A 25,299-nucleotide genomic window follows, 5' to 3' on the forward strand; every position below is an offset into this window, starting at 1 on the left:
AAATGTATCCTCTTGTTACTTGTTGCAAATTAGTATAAAGAAATGAAAACTAGGACAGAAAGACAGAATTCTTTAGCTACAAAAGACTTCCTTTGTAAATTGGGTTACTGATTAAGTGATTAGCTCATTTTAGCAGTTTTATGTATTACAATGGACATCCTACTTCTGCTGCTTTTTAATCCTAATAAAGATACCAGCTCTGAATACAAGGATAAAATTGAGTTGTCTCTGGGGATTTTTTCCTGTCTTAGTTTTGTGAATAGAAATATAGACTAACTCTAAAACCAAACCCAGATAAATGATGTTCAGAAAAGAATTGCCCTCCTAAAAATAGGGGAGACAAACATTGGTCTATAATAGCAGACCATTAACTCCATCAGGGTTTTCTCACTGCATTTAAAGATAGATTAGGATCATATTACATGAAGATTTTCCTCTGAAACTTCACAGTGGATATATGCTTTGAAGGTGTATTTTGCAGTCTCATCTGGTGTGCTGAAAGGTATTAAACCCAAAATATATTGATGCTGAAGCAGTGTGTTGTATAAGACTACAAACACTTTCCCAAAGTGGTGTATGAATAGCCACAAACCAAATATTTCTGAACATGGTACCTCTGACAATGGATTCTTCTTTTTTTCAGGTTGATTTGAGTTGCATCAAACTTGAGAAACCTTGGTAGCAGCAAGATACTTTACAGAGAGTATTATCCACCTCCATGGTTTGTCAGATGAGGATGTATTTTTCTCCACTGGGCTCTTGACAGGACAGGCTGGTGAGGAAGCAGGGATGACACTGCTCCTTGTGCCATGCTGCCTTTGCTCCATGTTTCCTGTGGCCCAATGCTGGCAGCTTTTAGGGCTCTGGGTGAGCACAGATGAGAGCTGCAGGCAGGACTGGGAGGCTGACGCACTTCTGAGGCACAGATCCAGTTGCAGACAGAGACAAAGGTCCTGTGGTTTTCTTGGGGAATAATCAGCTGGCTTCTGTTGTGACAGATGCTCTGAGCATCCCTCTTAAACAACAAGACGTAATTTAATACCATTTTAAATACAACTAATGCTCTTGTTTCAGTTTATAGGCCTGAATCAAATAAATTGGGGAGGAGAAAATGCTAGTTTTTTTGGCTTGAAATTTTCAGGCTACTTTGTTTAGGTTTATGCAGCTGGTACATCCACAGCTGATAACTCATACAGATGTCATGTGGAGAATTGTAAGGCTTATGGCTAAAAAAACTGAAAACCCCAATTTACTTCACTTCAACATCTTAATTAATTTTATAAAAATAAAATGAGGCATTAGGAAATTTCTGCTTGTGGGAGAATTCTAATAGTGTGAACTGTAAAATGATAGGGATCTGACTAAACCTAAGTTACTTAGTTTACTGGCTGCTGGGAGACAGCAGATGGAAATGGGTCCACATGGATACACCTGTACTAGGGCATGTCCTGGCTCTGAGAATGGAGCACTCTGGTACTCTGGAGCTGTTTGAAGAATGGTTGCTGGCTCAGTCAGCTTTGGCCAGGGCTAACCTAGAGTCTCACAAGCAGCCCGTGGCCATGACTTAGATGTTACAGCATGCCAGGGATCATTCCCAGTTTGTGAGCAGCAGTTTTGAGAGGCTGAAAGTTTAATAGCTTTGGTTGGAAGATGCCAATTGGCCTTGGGGCCAGAGGGCTGGCCCAGCCACTCTGGAGTTTGCTCATTGCTCTGACCAGTGCAGGAAGGATTTCATGTGAGTTTTGGTAGCACTTCAGTATAAGGAAATTACTTCTCCCATATATAATTTTAGACATCTCTTTTCTGTTTAACCAGATATTTAACATTTGTGTTAAGAATATTTCTGTCACTGTCTCTTTTGTGTTCTTTTGCAGCTTCTTGTTGAAAGACAGAGGAAAATATTTTTGTCTTTCACTTTATACTTTGAATTTTTAGGGACGCAATAAAATGTGTGTTGCCTTTGGTACCACCAGTGATGATGATGCAGTAATTTTGCTGTTGTTGATAATGCATTACTTACATTAAAGTTTAGGAGTTGCCTTGTCTATGCTTCTTTTACATATGCCTAAAAAACTGTACCATTGTGTGCAAATAAAGAAAAAAGAATAAGACACTGTGACACAAATTTACTGTGCAGTCCATTTCTTAAGAAATACAGTAATTATTTCAATGCTTTGTATTCCTAGTTTTTTAGGATGGCTGCCTTATTTCAAGGAAATAAGAATTCCATCAGTATTGCTTCCAAAATTTTGTATTTTTGTGATGCATTTAGCTAGGTAGACTCGATTGTGTGACAGGAGCAACTAGCTCATGAATTTTGAAAATCCTTTGATTTCCAAATAGTATCTAGGTCATATGATACCCACAGGCATGATTCACCCACCTGGGCTTTATGCCAGCTAGCAACTGCATGGATATGACACTCCAGCAATACTGTGAAATTATTAAAGCTGAATTTTTTTTCAAATAACACCGTGATGATAGCTGTAAGAAATATGGCACATAATTTATAGTTCCTTTCTGAAAGTATTAATTTCTTCAGGTTGATGCAAAAAGTACACAGACTTTCATTTCAAAGGTTGCTGTCTTGATATAAAGTCCTGTTTGAGGCAGAGGTTGTGTTTACCTGACTGTATCTTCTTGAAACCCAGCTGGCTCTAAAGGGCTGATATTAATATCATAGAATTGTTAAGGTTGGAAAAGACCTCTAAGATAATTGGGTCCAACCAATCTTAACTACAATGAGATAAAACCTGCCAGTGTTCTCAGTGTTCTGTCTCTTTGTATAAGATGATAATCTCTTTGAGGGGCAGAAACCCCATACATTTAATACAAACCTCTTGCCTTTTTTTTAAAAAAAGTTCATTTTCAAGAGATGACATCATGCTTACTTTCAGGCATGTGTATTATGCTGACAGACACTCTTAGCTAAATATTCAACAAGCCTTGCTCAGGAAACTGTTGAGCTGCACTTAAAAAAATGTGTAGGTGTATAGAAAAACAAAAATGTGTGTAGCTGGAGTGGGTTTTTTTCAGATGTACTCATATGTTCCTCTCAATGAACACTTTTGGGAGTAAATTCTTCTGGGACTTGCCAGGTTATTTACCTTGTATTTTTAGGTCCTGTATACTTTAAAAATATAGTTCCTAATATCTTTGAGCACCGTCTGCCTCTTTTAACTTCTACTTCTGAATAGACCCTTACAGTTTGCTTTTTAAAAATATTTTTAGAGGGTAAAGGCTGAAATTACCAAAGCTGAATTAAACAGAAAGCCACCTCACAAGTGAGGTGAAGAAGTATAATCTTTGCAAACATATAAAGAAACAGCAATGCTTAATTTTTATGAATTTAAAACTGGAAAAAAAAAATTCTCCTTTGTCTTTCTGAGTTTGTGACTTCCCATCCTATGAAAGTGGGATGGGAGGGGAGGAATGTTCTTAGATTTGTAAGCATGTCTGTGTTATGGAGGATTCGCTCTGACTCTAGGTTTTTTAATTTTCCTCCTTCCATCTAGATAAAGAAGAGGCAGCAGGATGTGGTGAGGTTTCTAGAAGCCAACCGCATAGAGTTTGAAGAAGTGGATATCACCATGTCAGAGGAGAAGAGACAATGGATGTATAAAAATATTCCTGAGGATAGGCAGCCTGCACAAGGCAATCCACTGCCACCACAGATATTCAGTGATGATCGGTACTGTGGGGTAAGTAAGTTATGGCTCTCAGTGGACAATATATCAGTACACTCAGATGGCCATTTAAACATGGGACTTGCTGTTGAGCTTTCTCTAGTAGAATCTGAATTAATGGGACAATAGGATTAGGTAATGATCATACAGGGAAAATTCAGGTCATTTTTCTGTAAATCCTCGGGCTGTCTAGGGGATTCCCTCCAGGAATGTAAAAATCAGAAATGTCACAAGCTTAATGTATGACCTGTTGATGGTAAAGTGCCTGGTGAGACCACTGTAAGCTGTGAATTTGTGGCATTCTTGCTGCTTGGGTCTAGTCCAAGCACAAAAATTCAGTAGGAAGTCTGTGTTTAGCACAGTAAATGAGAACACTGGCTAGATTGAGTTTTATTGTTATTGTAATTAAGCTCCTTCTCTGCTGCTGTCCTGGTATAAATTTCCTTTATGCTCAGAGTGTCTTTATGCAATCAGAGTGTTTAGGATAAATGAGCACTATTTGCTGTAAATCTGACAACAGGGAGATGGGTGGGCTGCTTTTTTGGTGTGAACTTCTCCATCCACCAGTGCAAGATGAAGCAGTAGCCTTTGATATGTACATCCAAAGTGGTCCTGACTTAGTCCCTGCTGGATTCAGCTGTGTTGCTCAGATCTTTTGAGAGCCTGTTGACTGCAGTGCAATTGTTTGCTTAACGCACAAAGGATATAAAAAGTGATTTAGGATCCTCTGCAACAAAGAGATTAGATATGATGCACTAGCTAACTGGTTTCTCAAAGCAAAGTATTTAACATCTGTCCCATGTGCTTTGTATTGGCCTTACTTGTTTACCTCAGCAGTATAACTCTTATCTTCTTATTTCCAGGTAAGGTAAGTCAATCAAAGAAATGTATCTGGGACGTATAAGGGATTATTACCCTCACTTATGGATCAGCCTCTCATTTACAAATGACAACCTTTACATTGTTCTGTGTGATTGTAGTTTGCCTGGGAAAGCACAATATTTTAAAGCTGTTATTGCTTACCCTTTCAGATTACCTTTATAGGGTGTTTTGACCTAGTCTTAGAAATTGCTATTTGGAATTAGCAAGGCAGAAGATGTCATGCAACATGTGAGATGATCTCATTAATCTGTCTGCTGAGCTGATAGCCATTTTGGTTGAGCAGAGTTAATCCTATTACTGGACTTCACTGTCTGCATGAACATCTTTAAAGAGCAAACATGCTTTGAAAGAAACACTATTTTCTAGATGAAGGAGAAAATATGTGCAGGATCTCCAGCCTTCATGCATTAACCTCCTGCAGTAGTTAATGAACTTGGGTAATAGAGTGGAGGCAAAACATTATGCAGAAGGCAAAGGAGGTCAGTGCTGGAAGGGGGTGATAAAATATTACAATTAGGTAAAAGTCAGCAAACCTTGCAAATCTTGTGTCTGTCATTTCCACACTGAGTATTTTCATGTGCTTATCTTGACATAAATAACCAAAGCATAATCTCTATTAAATAACTTAAACTGAAAAAATACAGAGTTTTCTGTTAGTTGAGTTAGTGAAATTTGTAGCTTATCATTTCTGATTTGTGCTCAGGAAATTTTTAATCCAGTTTTATCTATTAAAAAACTCTGTTTTTCTGCTTTCTACAGTCTTATCAGGAGACTTTCTATGTACTTATTCTGTTTTATGCATTGTTGCTGACAATTCATACTTACAATACAAACTGGTCAGTCCCATTGCTATTCCTCTAAAGGTATGAGGGCTAGACAGTGCAAAGCAAAATAGGTACATTTTTTATTTTGTTTATGTTATTTCAATAGAAGTTCATGAACATATGATATCCATGACTCAATATTATGTTCCAAGCTATACTGGTTTTTCTATGTTAGTATTAACATTAATAGTTTTGGGATATTTTTTCTCACTATTTTCTCCTTAATAAAAAACCTCAGAAATGTGCACAAAGGGTTTATCTAAGACTAGATTTTCCTGTCTGGGACATCACCATTTGTAATAATCACTTTTCAGGATGTAACTGCAGTCTAGAAGAGGTTTGTTTCTAATGGTTTCAGCAAGTATCCAAAGTGAATTTGTGTCAACCATTTGAACATCTGACAGCTCATGTAGAGGGGAAAAAGGTACCAAAAGATGATCAATGTTTACTGGTTCACAGAGTGCCTTGTACCACAGAGGGAGGGATTCTTCTGGTACCAAGAGACAAACTCCATGTTTTGAAGTGTGAGCAAGACCTTGTGGTTTTTCTGAGTTGATGTAATTGCAGATACAATCATTAATCATTAACCTATCTTCTCCTTTTCTCAGTCTTCTGAGATGCACTCCCAATTTTTCAGTAACAAGTTACGCTAATAGATTTTGAAATAAAGTACTTGGCAAGAACAATTTTTATTCCCTGTGAACAAGATAAGAGCTGCAAGAACACAAGAGCACAAATAATTTTACTGAGAATTAAGTGCTGTGTTATAGCACCAACAATATGATAATTTGCATATTTTCATGACTTTACAGTCTGTTATTCATTTTAGTGACATTGCTATAAAATTGTGTATAAGAACAGAGTCTGCTTTTCAGACAAATCAGGCACATGATCCTGCTTTTCAAATTTGTAGTAGTGTAAATCTGAAATTAGTATAGTTATCCTGCTCTACTTAGGGCTCTGTAAGAGTGAGATGTTAGTGTCTAGTGCATGTTTCTGGAGAAAACTCATGCACTTTGCACAAAGAATAGTAAAGTGGGGTTAATTTGGAGTAGAGCTTTAGTCAGATTTGGTAGGTTGTGTTGTGTTTTTGGGCAGGAATCAGTTTTGTCTTGCCCATTTTCTTACAGATCTCATCTTCAGTTAGATCTAGTAGCTTCTGCTATAGCACTTTGACCTACAGCTATGAAATGCAACTCAAATTGTGGATTATATTCCCCGAAGAAAACAATCCCATACTGTCTTTCCCAGCCACTGTTCTCCACAGCAGAGGGGCTTTACCCACCTGACTTGCCTGATTGTGGTACACGTTTCACACTCATGGATCAGCTGTTCAGTGACTTCAGTGCTCAGGTCTCCCCCTTGATCATGAGCCTGTCGCTGTGTTGCATCTCCTCCCAGGTGTCCTGATGTGTCACAGGCCCACTGAGCTGTGGTCAGCTTGTCCTTACATTCCCAATCTGGGTTCACTGCAGCCATTTCAGTTCTGGCAGCCTGGTCTGCCTGTTCCTTGTTTCCATGTTCTTCAGGGACACGGCTCTTGGGTATGTGAGTATCTACATCAAATCCTTTTACAAGGTTCTCTACCCAGGGAGCAGTGCCCTGCAGCAGCCCAGGTATTTAAGCAGAAAGCCAGAAATGCTGGAAAACTGAATGTCTGAAATTAGGCCGGTGCCTCACACCTGCCTCATCTGGAGTTCTCCACAGCTGAGTACACGCCTTTTCTTAGACTAGAAGTGACTCCTGGATCTTTCAGGAGACTGGAAATAGCAACTTCCCAGTGAAACTGCACTTTGTGAAGTTGCAAATTAGCACTTTGAACAGTGACAGTTTTACATGCAGAAATCTGCCACTGAAGGGAGATTGCCTGAAATTCAGGCCAACCAAAATTAAAAGGAAATATATCTCCAGGTGGGAATTGGAGCCAAAGGGAAAGTGTTTACATAGCAGGCTGACTCTGACTCTTTTTTTTTCTCTTTGAAACTGTTCATATGGTTTAGAGTGTTATGGTGAGTCCTGATAGAGTGCTTAGTGGGCAGCAGTAGAGACAGAGATATGTGATATTTATTGTTCTCCCCTGAAATGTAATATATGGGTGTTAACTCCAACAAAACAGCAAAGGCATATAGACAAGAAAGAAAGAAAATAGGCTGCTGAAAGAGATACAGTGTTTTTGGGAAGCTATTCAGTACACAGACAATTATTGTGGCCCTGATTTCTTTACACTGTTCTGTATCATTCTGTTCTGGGTTTTTTTTTTAAGAACGTGAAAAGATGCACACATGTTTCTTTTTCTTCCTTTTTTTATAGGTGCCACATTACAAATAAGTAACTGCTCACTGATAAAAGAAAGAAGAAAATTTAACAAAACTGGCTAGAGGCCACCTCAGATTTTCTGCCCTAGCCTGTCAATGGAGAGGTTGTTATTATTCTTGTGCCTACAGATACAGAGAGCTTGAACTCTGTCTCTAGATACTCAAACAATGTGGCAGAATTCACCTTAACATGCCTGCTGTAGTGTGTTCACTTTAGGAGTTAGAGGAGTTGTGAGGCTAATTTGGTATCCAGCAAGTCTACATTTAATTCCCTGCACCCTTGGAGATATCTGATTCACTCAGCACTTTTTTGGTCCAGATCTGCTTTTAGAAGAGGGATTATTTTGCTAGATAAAAGCTAATGTGACTTGCTCAGAGATCATGTAACAATTGTTAATAGTTAAGGATGCTAAAACTTTCTTGACTAATTAGTTTTGCTGTCAGAAGTACAGTTTCCTATATGGCAAATTTAAGCTCTGTGAATTTTTTCTTAATTACCCTTTGCAGTTGTATTGGAGCAGTTCTTGGCTCACAGACATCCACAAGCCCTAGGCTGAATGCGACTTGAGGCCAGTGACATGCACTGTTTATGTTCTTGATTAAGACCTTGTCTCAAGTGGGGAATATAGAAGGCAGAGCTGGTGTTGGAAAGCAACCCCTGCTCAAGAGTCTTCTCCATGTTCGGAGGATTCTGCTCAGATCATTCACAAGGGCTAGTTATAACTTTCAGACTATGCCTATGCTTTCGCCATCCACTTCTCCATTGCTTTTCTGTGTTCTGAGGAAAAGAGCTTTAGTTCTGTGCAATATGTCTTTATAAAGAAAAATGTGGTATCAGAGGCAAAGTATAGAGTAGCCAGCTTGCCCAGTGTCAAGGCTTAAAAAAGAGAAGCTCAGCAACTAAGTAAAAATAAAATAATACAAGAATTTTATTTTCCTCAGAGAAGTCAGGACTAATTTCAGTAAAGTATAATAGTGCTGCTCTTTACCCTGTAGTGGAGAGAGTACAATCCTGTTGAGCACCACAGTTTTTATTTGGACTAAATAAACTTCATTAATAGCTGTTTCAAAGCAAAGTAGCAGGTATTTTGTAAACAATCCCTTAACATAAAGATGATAGGCATCAAAGATGTCTCTGGAGATACCTAACTCTGTTTGCAGACTTTTTATTTCCTAAATACAACAGTGTAAGGTTTTTATGTATTATAGAACACTTAAAAGGGACTGGTGTAAAATTAAAATTGTTACTTTTACAGGATAGAGTGGAAAATACTGCACATTTCTTTTTCATATTTATATTTATTACACTGCTAATCTGAGAAACTTTTCAGCAAATATGACATAATTATTAAAATTTTTGTTTGGGATCCTAATTCTGCTTTCCAAGGAACAGAAATTTCCTATTGTGCCATGCTTTCTTGAAAAAAAACCAGTTTTTTTTGTTGAAGATGTTGGACTACTTTAACTAAATTCTTTTTAAGAGGCCAGTTCTAACATAGAGGATAAATGATACATGAGGAAAGGGTAAAAAAGCTTAATAAGTGGCAGTAATACTTTGAAGTCACATAGTATTGCACAGAATACAGATGTAGCAGTATTTTGGAACAGTATTTAGAAAAGGGCATGACTGTTGTCAGAGAACAGCCAGGCTTAAATAAGTAATTCAGTCCACTACCGTTCCACTTTTGTCCAAGTTAAAATATATGCATGCAGAACTGCTGTACAACATGGTCATTTTGTGTCTTTTAGTCATTACCTCATGTAACAGGCTGATTACCATAGTTAACTCCCTGGTATTTCCATTTCTCCCTTTCTCAAATTCCTGTCGTGGTCTGATTTGATAATATTCTTATCCAAAGAATTTATAAAATTACACAGTGAGCTGGAAGCTGCACAAAAGGTGGAGGTGACAGCTCTCACCATCACATTACTTATGGATTCTGCCACTCACTCCTCTGAATATTCCCCTACCCAGGGGGGCACTAGGCACTAGATTTGAGGTCTTCAGTGCTTGTCTAAGGGAAGTCCTGTTGCACTTGGACTCCCTGCCTTGGAGGTGGGGGATATCAGTTCTTAGACAGCTGATGTCTGTGTACCCTGGCACCATTGCTGCATGGATGGCAAACATCACATCAGCCTGAGTTTGTCCTGTACTGTTCAGACAATAGAGCTGTGGCTGACATCTGCTCCCTTTTATTAAAGCCTTTGTTTCTGAAAGGCTACAACTAGACAGATTACCAAAATAAACATCTGGCCTTTAGTAGAGGAGTAACAAGTTGTTTTGCAGAGTCAATTCTATAAGCTCTTTTAAAAATCCTGTGCAGAGATCTTATCAGAAGGCTACGTAATGAAAACTGTCATGTTTCGCTTGTTCTGTGTTGTACAGACAAGATCTTATTTTATTTGTATGTTTATATAATATTAGAAGAGACTCACACATGCACACACATTCTCCAAGGAGAGCTGTGCTGCTTAAGAGTTTTCCATTGTAATCCTAATCAGATCAGTAAATGAATGTCATCTGTTCTGGAGAACTGAACTGCCCTTTTCAGGGAGGATGTTAACAGCTCATTCTAAATGGCATACAGTATTAACTCAGTCAGTAGCAAAGTGCTGATTCAATGTGTTTAAATTATGAGTTCCCCACTATTACTTGAAGGAGCAATTATGTTGCCTCTTTTGTAAGAATGTAGAGATCATAATCTTATATTAAAAATATTGACAAAGAGAAATAAATTTGAACAGCATGCCAATGGAATAATCTGTAAGTGTTGTCCAGTAATCACTGTTCTTTAAAAATTTTCATAGGAAAAGCTATGCTCTCTGCATTTGGGTGGGTTTCTTGTTTTTCTGCTTCTTGGTGTGGTAAACAATAAAGATTTGTCTGAGATGTTTAACAAGCTCACTCTTGTTGCCAACTAAAAGCAAACAGCAACAAAACAAACTTGCTTGTTTAAAGAAACTTCCTGTAAAGAATTTTATTCACAGTTGCTGTCTTTGAAAGTTCATTAGATGTAATGTTCTCCTAATTTCAGTGCATTAGTGGAGGTAAAATTGTTAACTGTAAATCTGCTTTGTGTTTATGTTTTACTTTGATCCAACGCTTTCATGTTTCTGCTATGTTCCTTGAAACCCAAATAATTATTTATGCTGATCTGCAGTATTGCCAATTTTAACTTTGGTGTGCAGCAAATAGTTTCTCTCAGCAGTGACAGTGTTTATTTAAACAATCCTGAATGTACCTGCTTAACAAAATCCTGAGCCAAATTAATGATGGCAGTGTCTGTAATTACATCACTGCAGTGATCTGGTTTCCCAGCACCAGGAATACATCACACTTAAGGTCTAGTGATCATCACAGCTGGGATATAGCTAATGCTGTATCCAGCTTGAGCTTTGTGAGCTTGGCCATTGCTGTTGAGGGAAGAACCTACCCTGGAAGTGGGATTCCTAGAGGTGAGAATTCCCAAGAACCAATGGTTGTCCTAGTGGACTAAATAGGCATAAAACCCACATGAAGGTGAGAAGAACCTAACACATTTCTGTCAGATTTCCTGAATGCTTGTCCAGTGTCTCAAAGACTAAGCTGATGTTAGTTTTCTGTAGCATTTGGGCAGTAGATGGTCTTTGGGATTACTGCATAATGTATACAGTAACAAAGTTCTCCTCTCTTTGGTTAATCTGGTTTTAAAGAGGTGCAAAATAGCTACAGCACCTTTTATTTCCAGGATAAGCTGCAAAGATTCAATTTTTTAAAACAAAGCTGTGGAAGTGTGAGGCTTGGAGGCTTGGGGTTTTTTGTGTTTTGGTTTCTTTTTTTCCCCTTTACAATCATACTTAATGGACAACATCACGTGGTCTTGCTGAGTATTGGGGGTTGGAACTAGATGATCTTTGAGGTCCCTTCCAGCCAAGTCATTCTCTGATTCTATGCTCATTTTAAAACCTAGTGTATCATACGCCTTAAGATTAGCGTAAATGGCCTTACATTTGTGAGACTGAAGGTCCATCAAGCCCAGTTTTGTCCCAACAGTGGCCATAAACCTAGAAAAGACCACAAACAAGTCAGGATATAAAATAGTTGAGTATTTTCCTTGTCTCTAGTTATTTTTCTGAAATAAATGTCACTTTAACATATTTAGTAATTCTTACTACATTTTTCTTTCATTAACTTGAACCTTTTGGTGGAAACCTTTAGCATCTTCCGTATGCTCTGGAAGTGCATTCCATGTGTCCACTAACACGTCTAGTACCAGGAATTCTGCCACCACAGTGAGCTTCACAGCCTTCTCAGCCTTCCTCCCATTACCCTCTGGGGTAACATTGGTTCTGAAGACCTTTGCAGCCACAGTTTGTCTCTCTGTCCCAGTTTAGAGTCACTCAGCAGGAGCTGGGAGAGCAAAGCAAAACTTTAAGGCAAGGCCAACAAGATTTTGCTTGTTTATAGATGAGTTACAAGCTAGCAGCTCACCTACAGTAGCTTCAGTTTATTTTCAACAAAGCAGGAGCTCATTAAGTCAGCTAATCCACTCCCTGGCAGCTCATTGAGTGCATCGAATTCTGTAACTCTTGTGGTGTTAAAACAGAAAGACTGTTTCCTGCTTAGGTGACCTGGTGGGTGATGGACCTGCCACCAACTTTAAGGGTGAGGAACCATGCCTAAAGCAGTCATCCTGTTATCCTGTTGAAAAGCCCTTTCTGCCTTGAAATAGCTTTTTAGTTACCTTCTTTATCCTTCTATCCCTTCTTTGTTCCTTTAAACCATCCTGAGATCCTGAGAAACAAAACATTTTTCCTTCTAACTGGCATCTTTCTCAGGAACATTTCATAGCCTCAGTCATGGGATTTATTATCTATATTTTTGGCATTTCAACTTCTCCAGAGGGATTGAGCATCTCTGCATTGCTGATGATTCATGTGCACTGTCTCCATGTCCTACAGTTTTTAGTATTTTTGATCAGCTACTGATGTTGCCAGAATTCTATACATTAAAGAAGTGTGATTAGTAGCTCTGGAAAGCACCAAATTTTGTAATTTAAAATGCTACAGTCAAAATTATATTTGTATACATAGTTGCCTTTTGAAGGGGGGCAGTGGGTAGCAGTTTGTTGTATATTTTTAGGTAAACTGCTGCTGTCTGAGTGCCTCCCATTGACAGTGGGAGCCACTTCCTTGCACAGGGGCAGGACAGCACTGCTCCAGTGATCCCAGCAAAGCCACAGCACTCCTTGGGTAGAGCTGCTTGGGACAGTGACAAGAGGGTTGTAGTAACTTGGTGCTGGTGGTGAAGCATGGTGCAGAAAGAGGGAACCACTGCCTTGCCAAAACCAGTGAATGGTGGCGTCCTTCCTCCATGGAAGGTAGAATGCCCAGAGTTTTCCCAAATGGAATCCATTGGGTCACCAGTGAGTTAAGCTCCTGCCTGGGTATGAAATTCTCATTTTCACTGAGCTTCTACTGTTTTCCTTCTTCAGCCACTGCATCTACTGCTGGTAGCAGTGTGATGTCCTTTATTGAGATAAGATTTTTTATGTCTTCACCCATGGATTTAGTGTCTTTACATGTGGCCCAAATATGCACAGTCTTCCTCTCCTTCTAATGGTAAGATCAAAGGCAGGGTGTTTTTGGAGCATCCTTTATCTCATCAGTGTTACAAAAAAAGCCAGGGATGCCCACTTTGAACTCCTGCCACTCATGACACAACCACTGAGCCATTGAGATCATACTTCTCAATAATCTCTTAAGAAACTGCTGTATTAAAGTGATTTCTTAAATTTTTTATAGGACTATTATGCATTTTTGTAGCATTTTTTTTCACATTTGAATATTTTGAGATCATAGATTTTAATTGAAGATATCACTAGGGAAATTCTCCTATTTAAAATTTATTTCTACTTTATCTAAAAGCATGATGCTTCTTCTCCCCCACTGCCCATGAAAGTAAGTGTCAATAGGATTTAAATAAGTTTGTCAATGCAGATATTTCAGAACATCAGGGAGATTGCTTCTGGTGGACAATTTCTTGTGGTTCTTAAATATTCTGGTCCTTTTAAAATGAATCAATCCACTGGGTTTTGTCGTCTTTCAAATATAGACTTAGCTCACTGTTTAACCTTCACAATTTTTTCAGTAAGTGAATCCAGGTTTGTTAATGAGTAAAAATATGGAAAAAACATAATAAGTCAGGACTTGATAATTCTGAAGGTAAAATGATAACTAGTACTTGAAGACAGCTTTTTATTATTGAGTATTAAATTACTTTAAAGAAGTTAGGTTAAACAGATGTTGGTGGATTAGCTGAGTGTCATTGTCAGAGTCACAAGTGCAGCCTTTTTTCTTATGACATTATTTTCAGTTTATGAGTCCTTCTCTTCTCTGTTTTTCTTACCAGTTTAACAAAGAGTGAAAAAACCATGGTCTTAAAGCAGTGATACTTCTAGAGCTAATTGTGTTAGCTAGTGCTGGGATTAAGAATCTTCAGGAGAATACCAGCATTTGAAAATGGTGCTGAGAGATGATGACTCACCCAAGCAAAAACAAAACCTTCCTTGAACAAACTGTTGAGTCAAAAAAATGTCTGGGGTTAGTGAAGACTGCCTGTGATGCTTAGGAGGGAGAGTGTTCCTGGCAGGGACTCAAAAAGGTGTCTGCCACAACAGCTGCCTGCCTGCAGGTTGGCTGTGGTAGTTTACAGGGCTGTAATGGGCATCTTCAGGCAATTCAGACCTGCCCTGATGTTAATGAAAGGGTCCTTCTCACTGTGGGCTGTGCTCATCCACTGCTGCCCTACCTTCAGTTCCAGAGAGTGTGACTCACTTGTCCATGAGTCCCGTAGAGGAAATGAAGGTTATTTCTCAGGTAGATCACAGGCTGTCTTCTCATGTGTTGCTTATCTAGCCTGTGTCCCTCATGGGTTTTCATCAGCTTTAGAAGAGTCAGAACAGACCTTTTTAAGGTTTAGTATGTCCATGCAGCTTTTGAAGTCTCATTCTTAGAGGTCAAGGACTTAATAAAACACCCTTCTGCAGAGCTTCAGTATTACTTATTACTCCTCTAGGTATTCAGTGATTACATTGTTCCTTTTTAATCCATGGCACTGTTGGGAATTCTTTCAGTAATCTTTCAGCTTACACCATGGCTTAGTTGATTTGCCTGTTTTACTTGGATTTATGTTCTGGCAATTAATTGTAAATTTTTATTAATTCCTAAGTTAGCATAGGCCATATTTTATGAAGAAAACAACAAAAAATCATCTTAAGAATGTTTACTTTTTCTACATATGTCAGCTAATATATCTGAGGCCTGAGGACCCTTATACACTCCTGCTGACCTTTTGGTGTCTTTCAAAGGTGCTTTTAGTATAGAGGGTCAGGCTGAGAAACTGCCCTTGTGCAGCTATGATTGTGGTTTTGGGGAGGCTGAGGCTGTTTAAATAATTATGCAACTGCACAGTATCCCAGTTCACACTGATATAGCAGTATATCACTGCTGAAATGCGAGTAAAGCATCTTAATCTAGAGCACCATAATGGTTTTAGGAGAAATTCTGCATTTAAATACCTTTAAAATAGACCCACAATAGAGTTTCTTTTGATACAGGTACATGCTTATACTTTCCTGACAAAGTAGTGAGAGATGTTGAAGTTACAGAATGTATGTATTTTTCTTCACCCATGTAGTTTGTGGTATCATTACATTTTAGGTTTTAGGTTGGGGTAGGAGAATAGGGGTAAATATCAATGTTTTCCTGAACATTATTACATGTCACACTTTAGTCTAATTCAAGGTATGGTAATATCAATCAGGAAAATAGGAATACAAATGTTGACTCATCTTTTCTTTTTTTAATTCTCTAGGATTATGATGGCTTTTTTGAATCAAAGGAGAGCAACACTGTATTCTCTTTTCTTGGGCTGAAACCTACTTTGGCATCAAAGGTCAGTGTAGTATTGGAGACTTTTAATGGAATTCTTGGGATGTTGAGATTGAATTTTCTTTGATCCCTGTGTGGGATGGAACTCTGTGTTTGGATGCATCCCTGCTGTGATCCATACCTTGTTCATATCACCCTAGTGCTAATGAAGTAATTGAGATGGTTGTAAGGAAGAGTAAAGCATTTTAAATGAAAACAAGCATATACATGGGTGTAATTTTGGACAGCAGATAAATTAAGTTTAAAGATGACATTCTCCTTTACATTATTAATCTAAATGGTAAGCAACTGGCTTAATTATAACAGGAGACAGAACTTAATCACTGGAATTTCTGAAGCCTGGCATAATGGCTCAGCATTTATTCATTAGACATTAATTAATTTAATGCTGAAATACGGAAGTAGTCAGAACTTAAATATTAACTTTTTTGAATTCAGTTTTAGCAAACACATATCTAGAGGTCAAAACACAAAGCCAGGTAGCATCTTTCTGTTGAGGGCAGTATAACAGAGGAAATTTTATTGCCATATGGAAGTCTGGACACTTGTTCCAACAGACTGTGTGGTGCACCTTTTGGCAGTAGCAGACACAGAGGGGAGGATTTTTCTTTCCTTGGATGCTGTAGATACAGATGTATTTGTACTAGTACAGTTTCAGGCCTGGGTGAATCTTGGGTATCTGTAGAGCTCTTCTTCTGCCAGGAATTCATTTATTTCTGGACCCCATAAGGGACAGCAGTAGGAAGGAACCTCAGCAGAGAGCCACAGAAGCAGCTTATTTTGGCAGCCTGCCTCACTTTGTAGTTTGGAGAACTTGTGCTAGGAAAAAGATGATGTTCTGACACAATCTGAAATAGCAGCTTCTATGCAGCTCTGTTCCTAGAAAATATAGTGTTAGAGGCCTGGAGCAGTGTCTCTGTTAACTTCCTGCTTCAGTCTGGTGGTACTTTAGAGAGATGCATCCTCAGCTCCTAGGTGGTCTGGGGTTAGGGTCACCTTATATGCAAAGGTCACAGGTATGGAAGATGACAATGTATTCATAACATTAATATTATGTTAATAACAATATTACTCTTTATTTTTTTCTCTTTTCAACAGGAATCAGAACCCTAGAAAGCCCATGGGAAGTACCAACAAGCACATTCCTGAATGAGTGACTCTATTCTTCAGCACATAACAGCTTCCCTAGTGGATCACTGTGATAGAGTAAATGCGTCATTAGTAGTAGTCTGCTTGCCATGAGATGGTGCTCTCCAATAATGTGGAGCTAATAACATGCATATGAAATAGGATTAAGGCTGGGCTACTCATCTTCTGTTGTAAAAATGCTCACCGTTGATGTTTCATTTTTGTCTTTTGATTGCTTTTGCAAGTGGCCATGATATTCTAACAGGCACGTATGTTTGAGAATAAGGAGTGAAAGTGTAGGGCTTGTATCATTCATGGGTATTCTTGTATAGTCATATTCCTTACGTTTTTTAATTCTTCCCACTACTGTAGTTCAAATTATGATATCATGATAGTTAAAGTACTGGTGGTTATTATGATGTTTATGCTGGCTATGATCCAGAAGGTAAAAAACATCAATCTTGAACTCTCAGTCTAAGCCAATAACTGCCATATTTTGCTCTACACTTATTTATTGTGATGTTTATTCTAGATCATGGTTATTTTAAGAGACATGGGCTGCTAATCTTGTTAATGAAGACTTGTCTAATGATGCACATCACAACTGACTATTTAAAACAAGTTGCTATCATGAAGGAGGTGCCAAAGTGAAATACTTTGACATGTTTCCAAATACAGGTTAATGTTCAGTAAAACACTCCATGGAAATACTGGGGAGTCCAGAAGAGCTAAAGGGGTCTCATAGCTAATGATAATATAAAGTTATCTCTTAAATGAGAAAGTTGTAACACCCAAGGTTGGAGCTCTATAGTTGGATTGTCTTAAAATTAAATTTTTGCCAAAACTTCAGTTTACCTTCAATAACACACAGCTCCATCACAAGCCACATGAGTCAGGGGATATTTTGAGAGCCAGGTTTCAGTCCTTTGATGTTTAAACACTCCACCATGGTCCAAGAACATGCCTAACTAGCCTAGCTGTTGTCCTGGTTATATCCCCAGATGCGATGATGTGGAGGTGCCTCGAAGACAGTGAGAAAGGTGTGTGCTATGCCAAATGCAGTCAGAGAGGTTTTCAGCTGAGGAACAAATAAAGGAAGTGAAGATTATTTCAGTGGGACTGCACTGATGCACACAGCAGAATTTAGGCCCATGATTTGCCAATAATCATTACAAAATGCATTCTAGACAGAAGTAAAATTGCATCATGCATTTTGAATCAAATCTGGATACATAAATAACAGCTATGCTGTAATGCAACTTTTACTAAAGTGATTTCATACTGGCAAGGCAGTGCCATCACAGTGAATGTCCTTATGTCTTTGTGTAAATGGAAGACAACCACTACGTAGAAAAGCTACTTTGCAATCACAACATCACTCAGACAGTGTGGTTTGAAGGAAGCCAGACTTGTAAAAAAGTGTTAGAAAGCAACACTATCACAACAAAAGCAACACTGTGAAACAAAGCACACGTTCTGTTGACATCAGTAATCGTGGTATACGAGACATGTCAGTTGGAAGGGACAGCTGAAGGTCATCTGGTACAACACTGTCAAAATCAGGCCAAAGAACCATACTAGCTTGAAATAGATATGGGTTTGTCTAGCAGAGCTTTAAGAATATCCAGAGATTAAGATCTCATCACTATCTAGGTAATCTGTGACATTGCTGCAGTGCTTTCTCAGTGAAAATTTTATTTTTTAAAGTCCAGCTTTGACTCCTAGACTTTAATTTGAGGCTGCTGCCTTTGCTGAGTTTTTTTGACACTCACAAGAAGAGATTGGCACCATTCTTTTTTTAACGTACCTCAAGATAGTTGTAGGCTACCACTGAGTTCCCTCTTAGCCTTCTTACCAGATGGAGCAAACCTGGATGCTCAGCTGAGCTAAAGAGCTAGACGGAGCAAGAGCACACACAGATTTGAAGGTTTTATTTGCTGGTCAAAATCTTTGCCAGAGCACCTTCTCTAGATGAATCCTGAATGGGCATTGATTTATGTATGTACATTTTTAAGAATTATGTTGTCTGTATCAAGGTTCTGTGACATTCTTGTAACCAATCCCATATTTTCATAAGACTTGAACTTAGGAAGACTTGAACTTCCACTATAGGAAGGGAATATGACGTGAGGTGGAGCTGTACATTGTTAACTTCACCATGTTCGATATAACTACTCCTAAAAAGAAGTTAAATATTTAACTTTGTAAATGAATAGAGATATAAATGTACGTAATTTTGCAGTTGATTACAGAGAAGCCATCCTGGATTTATCATGTACTTGATACATTGCAAACTTTGAGAACTGCCTGAAGTCCCAGGTTTGAAAAATTTATCTAAGTGTGTAAACATATACACATGAGTGATCCTGGATGAAATTCCAGGCTTACTGATGTGAAAGGAAAAACCACACTGATTTCCCCAGGGATGAAATTATTTTCACAAAGATCCTTTTGAATGTTCATAATTGTAGAATAGAAGGCTCTCGTTTAGTGGAGAGTTAGTCTTATTTCAGTTGTTAAGTGAACCTGGCTTATTTCAGAGCATGTGTGTGGGCATAGTCAGTTGTATGCAGGACAACACTAGCTCCAAAGATATCCTGCTTGCTTGCATGGATATGCTGTGTAAGTCCCTTTGAATGCGTGCTTTTGAATTATAAATAGCTAGTTTAAAAAAGAAGTGTATATGTTTGGATGTGAATTTTGTCTGTTGAAGACAGCCTTATTTTTGTAATTAAAGCAAGTAGACTTCTAGTTTGTTACACAAGATGATCTGGAATATTTTTAATCAGTTTTGTAGTAATGAAATGTAGCTATAAGGTAACTGAAAAGGTCTGGGGAATCTAGAGACGTTTACTGAAAGAAATAGGAAATTCTTCATTCTGTTTAAAATTTTGTCGTATAAAGTTATGCTTAAGAACCAAATGATTCCAATTTCTAGATAACACATATAACTACCCCACTTTTTAAAATGGAGAGCAGTGTGAGTGAAACTTAATCTTTGTACCTAGCTAAAGTTGCTGTGTGGGCTGACATGCATGTGCACATTCACTGTATCAGTGGCTTTGATAGAGGTGTTTTTGTTTGTGCCACACACTACTGGATAGTGCCTTGCCAGAAAGAGGACTGTTTCTGTGGGGTCTTCTTAGATGTGCTTAAACTTTGAATTGAGAAAGGCGTAGTTTCTATATTGCTATTTTTTAATAATACAGTAAATTTATTTTGATGCCTGAGTCAAAAGGCAAATGCTTTGTAAGACTGAAACAGTTTTTGATGAGTCTTCTGAACTCTTGATTTTTCCTAGGTGACTTTGTTTTTTAATTTTCTTTTCCTTTTTGTTGACCGTCTAGAATCAAACCTTCCAAAGGGCAGTGAACCTGGAGTAAAACCCATATATTCATGTTTACACTTTCTTTAAAATAGTGTCTAATTCTAATGTTTAGCAGCCCAAGTGCTATCACTGAAATGAAGAGTAGCTACCAAGCTCTCAGTGGATTACTTGGTTGTCCCTCCCTGTCTTTTTCCACCACCAGGCCATTTATTTGAGGTGTTCTATTCAGGAATTAGCATGGTTCAGAAGTAGGACCCTGAAATTGCCTTGTGGCCCTTCATAAGGAGTGCAAGAGTGGGATGAACACCAGGAAAATGCCAAATCTCATTAGTTTTCAGTAACTTATTCACTGATTTCACTACACCTTGGCATGAACAGTGGGAAGAGGATGGAGCCCCTTATGTTCACCCTTCACAGAGAGCCCGAGTGGAGGACCCAGCATAGAATGTCCTTGCTCTGGCACCCTGAGCAGTGGTTCTCACAGGGGCCCTTGGCTGGCAGTGACACGTGTGACACCACACACCACTGCTTTCCACAAGACTCCAGCTGCATCATGGTCTGTGCTTCACCCTCCTGCTCCCTAAGGAATTTGGAAGGGAAAACAGAGAACATCTTGAGAGCAGTCCTTCAGCCAGGGCAGGTCCAGCTTACTCCCTTCTTCGTGGTCTTTACCTCTTCCTCATGTGTGTAATCCTGTCCTGTGTAGAGCTACCTGTGTGCAAAGCTTCCACTCCCAGCCATCTGTAGCATCCCTGCGGGGTCACAAACGCAGAGCTGGTGTTCCCCTTCACGGCGTCAGTGTTCTGTAACTCGGGAGGGGTGGGAGCATGTTGCATCCTGGGTTGTGTACATGTTATGTATTAAACTGTGTTCATCTAATAAAAAACTGCAATTCAGAACATAAATTTGCCCTGTGTTGTATGTGCTAAAAGAAACAATGACAAAATATGAGTTTATTCTTGCTGCGGCTTGCTCTGGTGACAGCCTGGTGCTTTGGTTTGGGCAACCTCTGCAGGTGGAAGCACAGCAGAATTTTCACCTGGGATAGGAGAGCCTGATTCTCTAAGATGTTAATTGGCTTTGAACCCCAGTGGCTGCCTGGGAGTTGCAATGTGCCCAGAATACTTGATGGTCTGGGGACTCCCCAGGTAAATAGTAGTAAAGAAAAGAAATTTAAAAAGGGATGATGTGTTGTCTTCCATTTTTTATACTTGAATTACCTGGAAATAAAGGGCAGATCCTTTGGGGTGGCTTGGACAATGGGGACAGGAAGTTTTCACACAACAAAATTTTGTTCCTAGGGTTAAAACCTTCACTGCTTTTTATGTCTGAAAGAAATGTGAGTTCCTGGTTTGCCTATCCACTTCACCAATACATAAAAGGTAATTTAATACATTTTACCAGTTAAGTGGCTAACCAAAGGTACAAGTTGCATAATTACAGTTTCCCCTTGATTCTCAGTTTAGTAAATAGTTTTTAATACCTTATTATTCCTGTCTTAAACTGGCCCAGTGTCTTGTGCCATGAAAACTCCATTTGTGACTTTTGCTGCACCCTGAAGCAAGGTTCTGTGCCATCTGCTTTAGGCAGGATGCATAAAAGAGGTACAGATGGAATAGGCAAGTCTGAAATGCTTGCAGTGGTGGGATCCTGAGCTGGTATAGGATCAAGTAGCAGTGCTCTGAAGTGAGAGAAGCTATGGTAGCTCAGCTCTTATGTCATGGTGGGTAGATACAGACAGATTTTGCTGCATGGGTGGGCAGGATCTTCTTGGTTTGCAGAGGAAGTGATGTTCTGTGTCACCTTGCTTGTGTTGCATCACGGCCTGCACTCTGTGTGAAAACCAGTGGCATTGCCATTTCTCCTACTTGGCTGCTGGGGACCACAGTGAGAGCAGAAAGCAGGCAAAGGTCACACGGTGTGGCATGCCTTGCCACTGACTGTCATCCTTCCATGCATCCCAGCTCTGCCTCTGCTCTCTGTGCCAGGGCAGCGTCAATGCAGAAAAAGTGCTTGGAAGTCATCTCTGTGTTTGTACAGTGGTGTTTGTGCCAGTCTGCATCTCATTCCTAGCCCAGGGCAGCCAGTCTGGGCTGTTACAAGGTCCTGCTGAACTCTCATTTGCTTGATTTGCTTTTTTAGGTGCCAGAAGGACTTGCCTAAGTCATCCCCTAGACTTCAACCAAGCTGTCACTGAAGGTGCCTTGATTGGTGTCTCATCCGAAGTAGCCTCCTCAGGCTGCATAGTGCATCACAAGCAAGCATTTTGAATGCCAGTCCTCTATATGATTTCTTTAAAGGTGATGTAATTCAATTCCCTGGTAAATTTGGAAAACAGGAAATGACAGATTTAAGGAATTAGCACTCTAAAGAAAAGGTCAACTGGAGCCTTGAAAAATTGTCTTCAGAAGACAAGAAAAAAATTGTTACATTCTGGTTTGGAAATAGGGAGTTGAAAAGCAGAGACCTTGAGAAATGTGTGCCAATCTCTAGCTGCTTGGTTGCCCTGTTGTGGCGCGGCATGAGCTCCTCTCGCTGCGGCACTCCGAGCCGTGCCGGGCTGGGCGGTGAGGGAAGAGAACGGGCGGCCGCTTTCCCCCGCAAGCTCTGCAGTTCAGTTCGTGGTGCGCGGGGACAGACGAAGGCGACACGGGACTTGGGGGGGAACGGGATGGTTTTATTCACTGAGCCCCAAGACCCCGATGGGCGGGGGGGCAAAGGTTTTATACAGAACTCAGGAGGACGGGTGTAGGAACAGTAACCACTAAGGGAATAGCAGGGGAGGAGTTTAGGGCAGAACTAACATATCACAAACCTATCAGGGGAAACAGGGGAGTGGAATAGTACAAATGGATCAATAGAGTGTTGAGCCTCACTAAATAGACAGGGAATGGTCTGGAAGCTGAGGAGGGGGCTAGGATGAATGACAGGGAAGGTTCCAGGGAAAGGGGCAGGGAAAGGGAGGATTGGCATCTTGGAGATGAGGGGGTTAGGGGAGAGCTAGGGAAGACTGACACTGGGGAGAGGAGGAGATTAGGGATGGGGGGGGGAAACAGATATTAAACAAATATCAAATTAAAGACACACTACCGCATTGCCCCATCTACTTTAGCTGTCCATAGTACATAGTACATCTAGTTCAGGAGAGGAACCTCACCCTCCAGGGAAAGCACACACTCCCAGGTCCAGGGGTTCTATCTCCTCCAACCATGCCACACAGCAACCTGTGCTTATCTTTCCTTTGTACCTCTTTGGAAACCAAGATCAATTCCACGGCAATCAGTGACTATCAAGATGGGAAAAATAAGAGCTGAGCCAACATCTCTCTGCATTACAGCACTTTCCACAAATAAACCTGGCAGATTGGGTTACTCTGCTGGGAACCCAAAGAAAAATATATAGTAGCTTGATTTTTTGCCTTGTTTCTTTGGGTGAGGCATTTCTGGTATTGGCAGGATTTTGCAAACCCATTACTGTGAAGTGCCAGAGGGTGTAGAGGACTTCCCCCAGATGCAAAGCAAAAGCTGTGACTGTTTTTCTGACTCCCAAAGGGACTAGACCACCACTGCACCTAGGCATGAGGGATTTGTTTCACCAAGGTGTGACTGAAGGACTGAGGAGCAGACCAGTGCTGGCATGGAGACAAACCTGCAGAAGGTGATCAGGAGCCCAGGGGCAATGCCAGGCAAATAATATGGAACTGTAGTGGGTGAGGTTTGTTGAAGATAACAACTCAGGTTTGTCCCATTCTGCTTCTCCAGCTGCTGCTACCCCATTACTCCTCTTCATCAAATACAGCCAGTTCACACCTTCCCAGTAAGAAAAGCATAATTATCAGATTTGAAGGTTTCTGCATGCATTTCCAAGATAGCCTCAGCCAGTTTTCCTTCTTTCCTGCCAATCTGTGTGTCAACTTCTTTTTCACAGGGCAAAGCTGTAAGGAAAGCACACGAAGTGCTGGATATGGCAATGGGCGTTGCCACTGGGGGCTCCAGTCTACAGCACATAAGTATCAGCCCATCCTTCATTTGCAAAATCCATCCCATGGAAACTAATGTTAAGGCTAACAGCTCTTCCCTTCATTTTTATATTCTTAATGAAGGGAGGTGGGAAGAATGTGGGTGTGAAGAGGTCAGCCTTCCAGGTGCAAGAATTAAGAAAGCTGAATTGCTCTTGAGCATGGTATGAGCAGCACACTAATGTGTTCAGATACATAGCATTTATCATTTAATTGTGGATTTCCTAATTAAAGCTGTATCTGGATGGAGGTCCAGCTTTCCTGCTTCACTTCCTTTGCCCACACACCCCTATTGTCCTCTTTCATTTATTGCCTAATGGCTGTCTGCTGGGAATAGCCCTTGCAGAGTCCTTTGGTGATACCACCTGCCTGGAGCAGTGACACGGTCATGAGTCTTCTCCAAAGGACAGGAACGTTGCTTGCTGAGATGGCTGTGGTCCCACAAGCACTGCCTGTGACTGGTGCTGCAGAGTCTGGTCATCCTGCCCTACCACACTGCACCTGGTAATGTCTGTTTAATGGCTTTCACTGCTGAATCCCAAGGTAATGGTCTTCCTACTATGAGACTTCTATAATCATTGGCACTCTTGGTATAATTTTCCTTCAGCATGTTTTAATCTCTGGGTTTTCATAGCTTCAAATCCTCTGTTTTACTTCCTAGTTTATGCTTTTTTTTTTTTTTTTTTTTCTTTTAGATGTATTCTGTGAGTGGCATAAATTTGAGCTTAAGCCACAAAAGGGCTTTTAGGTCAGAAGAGCTATACAGCATTGCTGAGAAATATGCTCTTGAGTCATTAAGGTGAATTGCTGTAGCATCAGTGCTGCTCCAGCTGGACTATAATACTTAAGCCCTAAGTGGCCATTTCATGTCCTTTGGAACATTCTTGCTCTGAGCAAAGTGTGATTATCCATCAAACCAACTGATACCTACTGAAACCTGCAGAGGGGATGGCATTTAAATGCAACAAATTTCATGGTCTGCATTAAATAATCAGCCTAGAGGAGATTCTTGGGTTACAGAGACAAATCCTCTGCTGTTTCTGTTGCCACAGAGACTATTTCATAACATTACTCAACTGCAGCTAAAAGCACAACATTGGGTCCAGGCTGATGTTTTTTCCCTGTGTTTTTTTTTGCTCTGTTGTGCTAGTTGAAAGGTTATCTCAAAATACTGCTTCTCTTGCAG

The 25,299-nt window shown here is 39.8% G+C and overlaps 1 protein-coding gene across 1 annotated transcript in view; it reads left to right on the top strand.

Moving 5' to 3' along the window:
* Positions 1–21,000, top strand: part of SH3BGRL2 (SH3 domain binding glutamate rich protein like 2) — a 37,946-nt gene extending 16,946 nt beyond the window's left edge. Inside the window, exons 2-4 of the mRNA XM_077782321.2 lie at positions 3,516–3,701; positions 15,563–15,643; positions 16,738–21,000. Of these exons, the coding sequence (XP_077638447.1) occupies positions 3,516–3,701; positions 15,563–15,643; positions 16,738–16,752 (282 nt within the window). The 3' untranslated portion in view covers positions 16,753–21,000. The remainder of the gene's footprint in view (positions 1–3,515; positions 3,702–15,562; positions 15,644–16,737) is intronic.
* Positions 21,001–25,299: the final 4,299 nt, after the last annotated feature.

This window comes from Lonchura striata, chromosome 3 (genome assembly GCF_050655825.1).
Source record: "Lonchura striata isolate lonStrDom1 chromosome 3, ASM5065582v1, whole genome shotgun sequence".
NCBI lineage: Eukaryota > Metazoa > Chordata > Aves > Passeriformes > Estrildidae > Lonchura > Lonchura striata.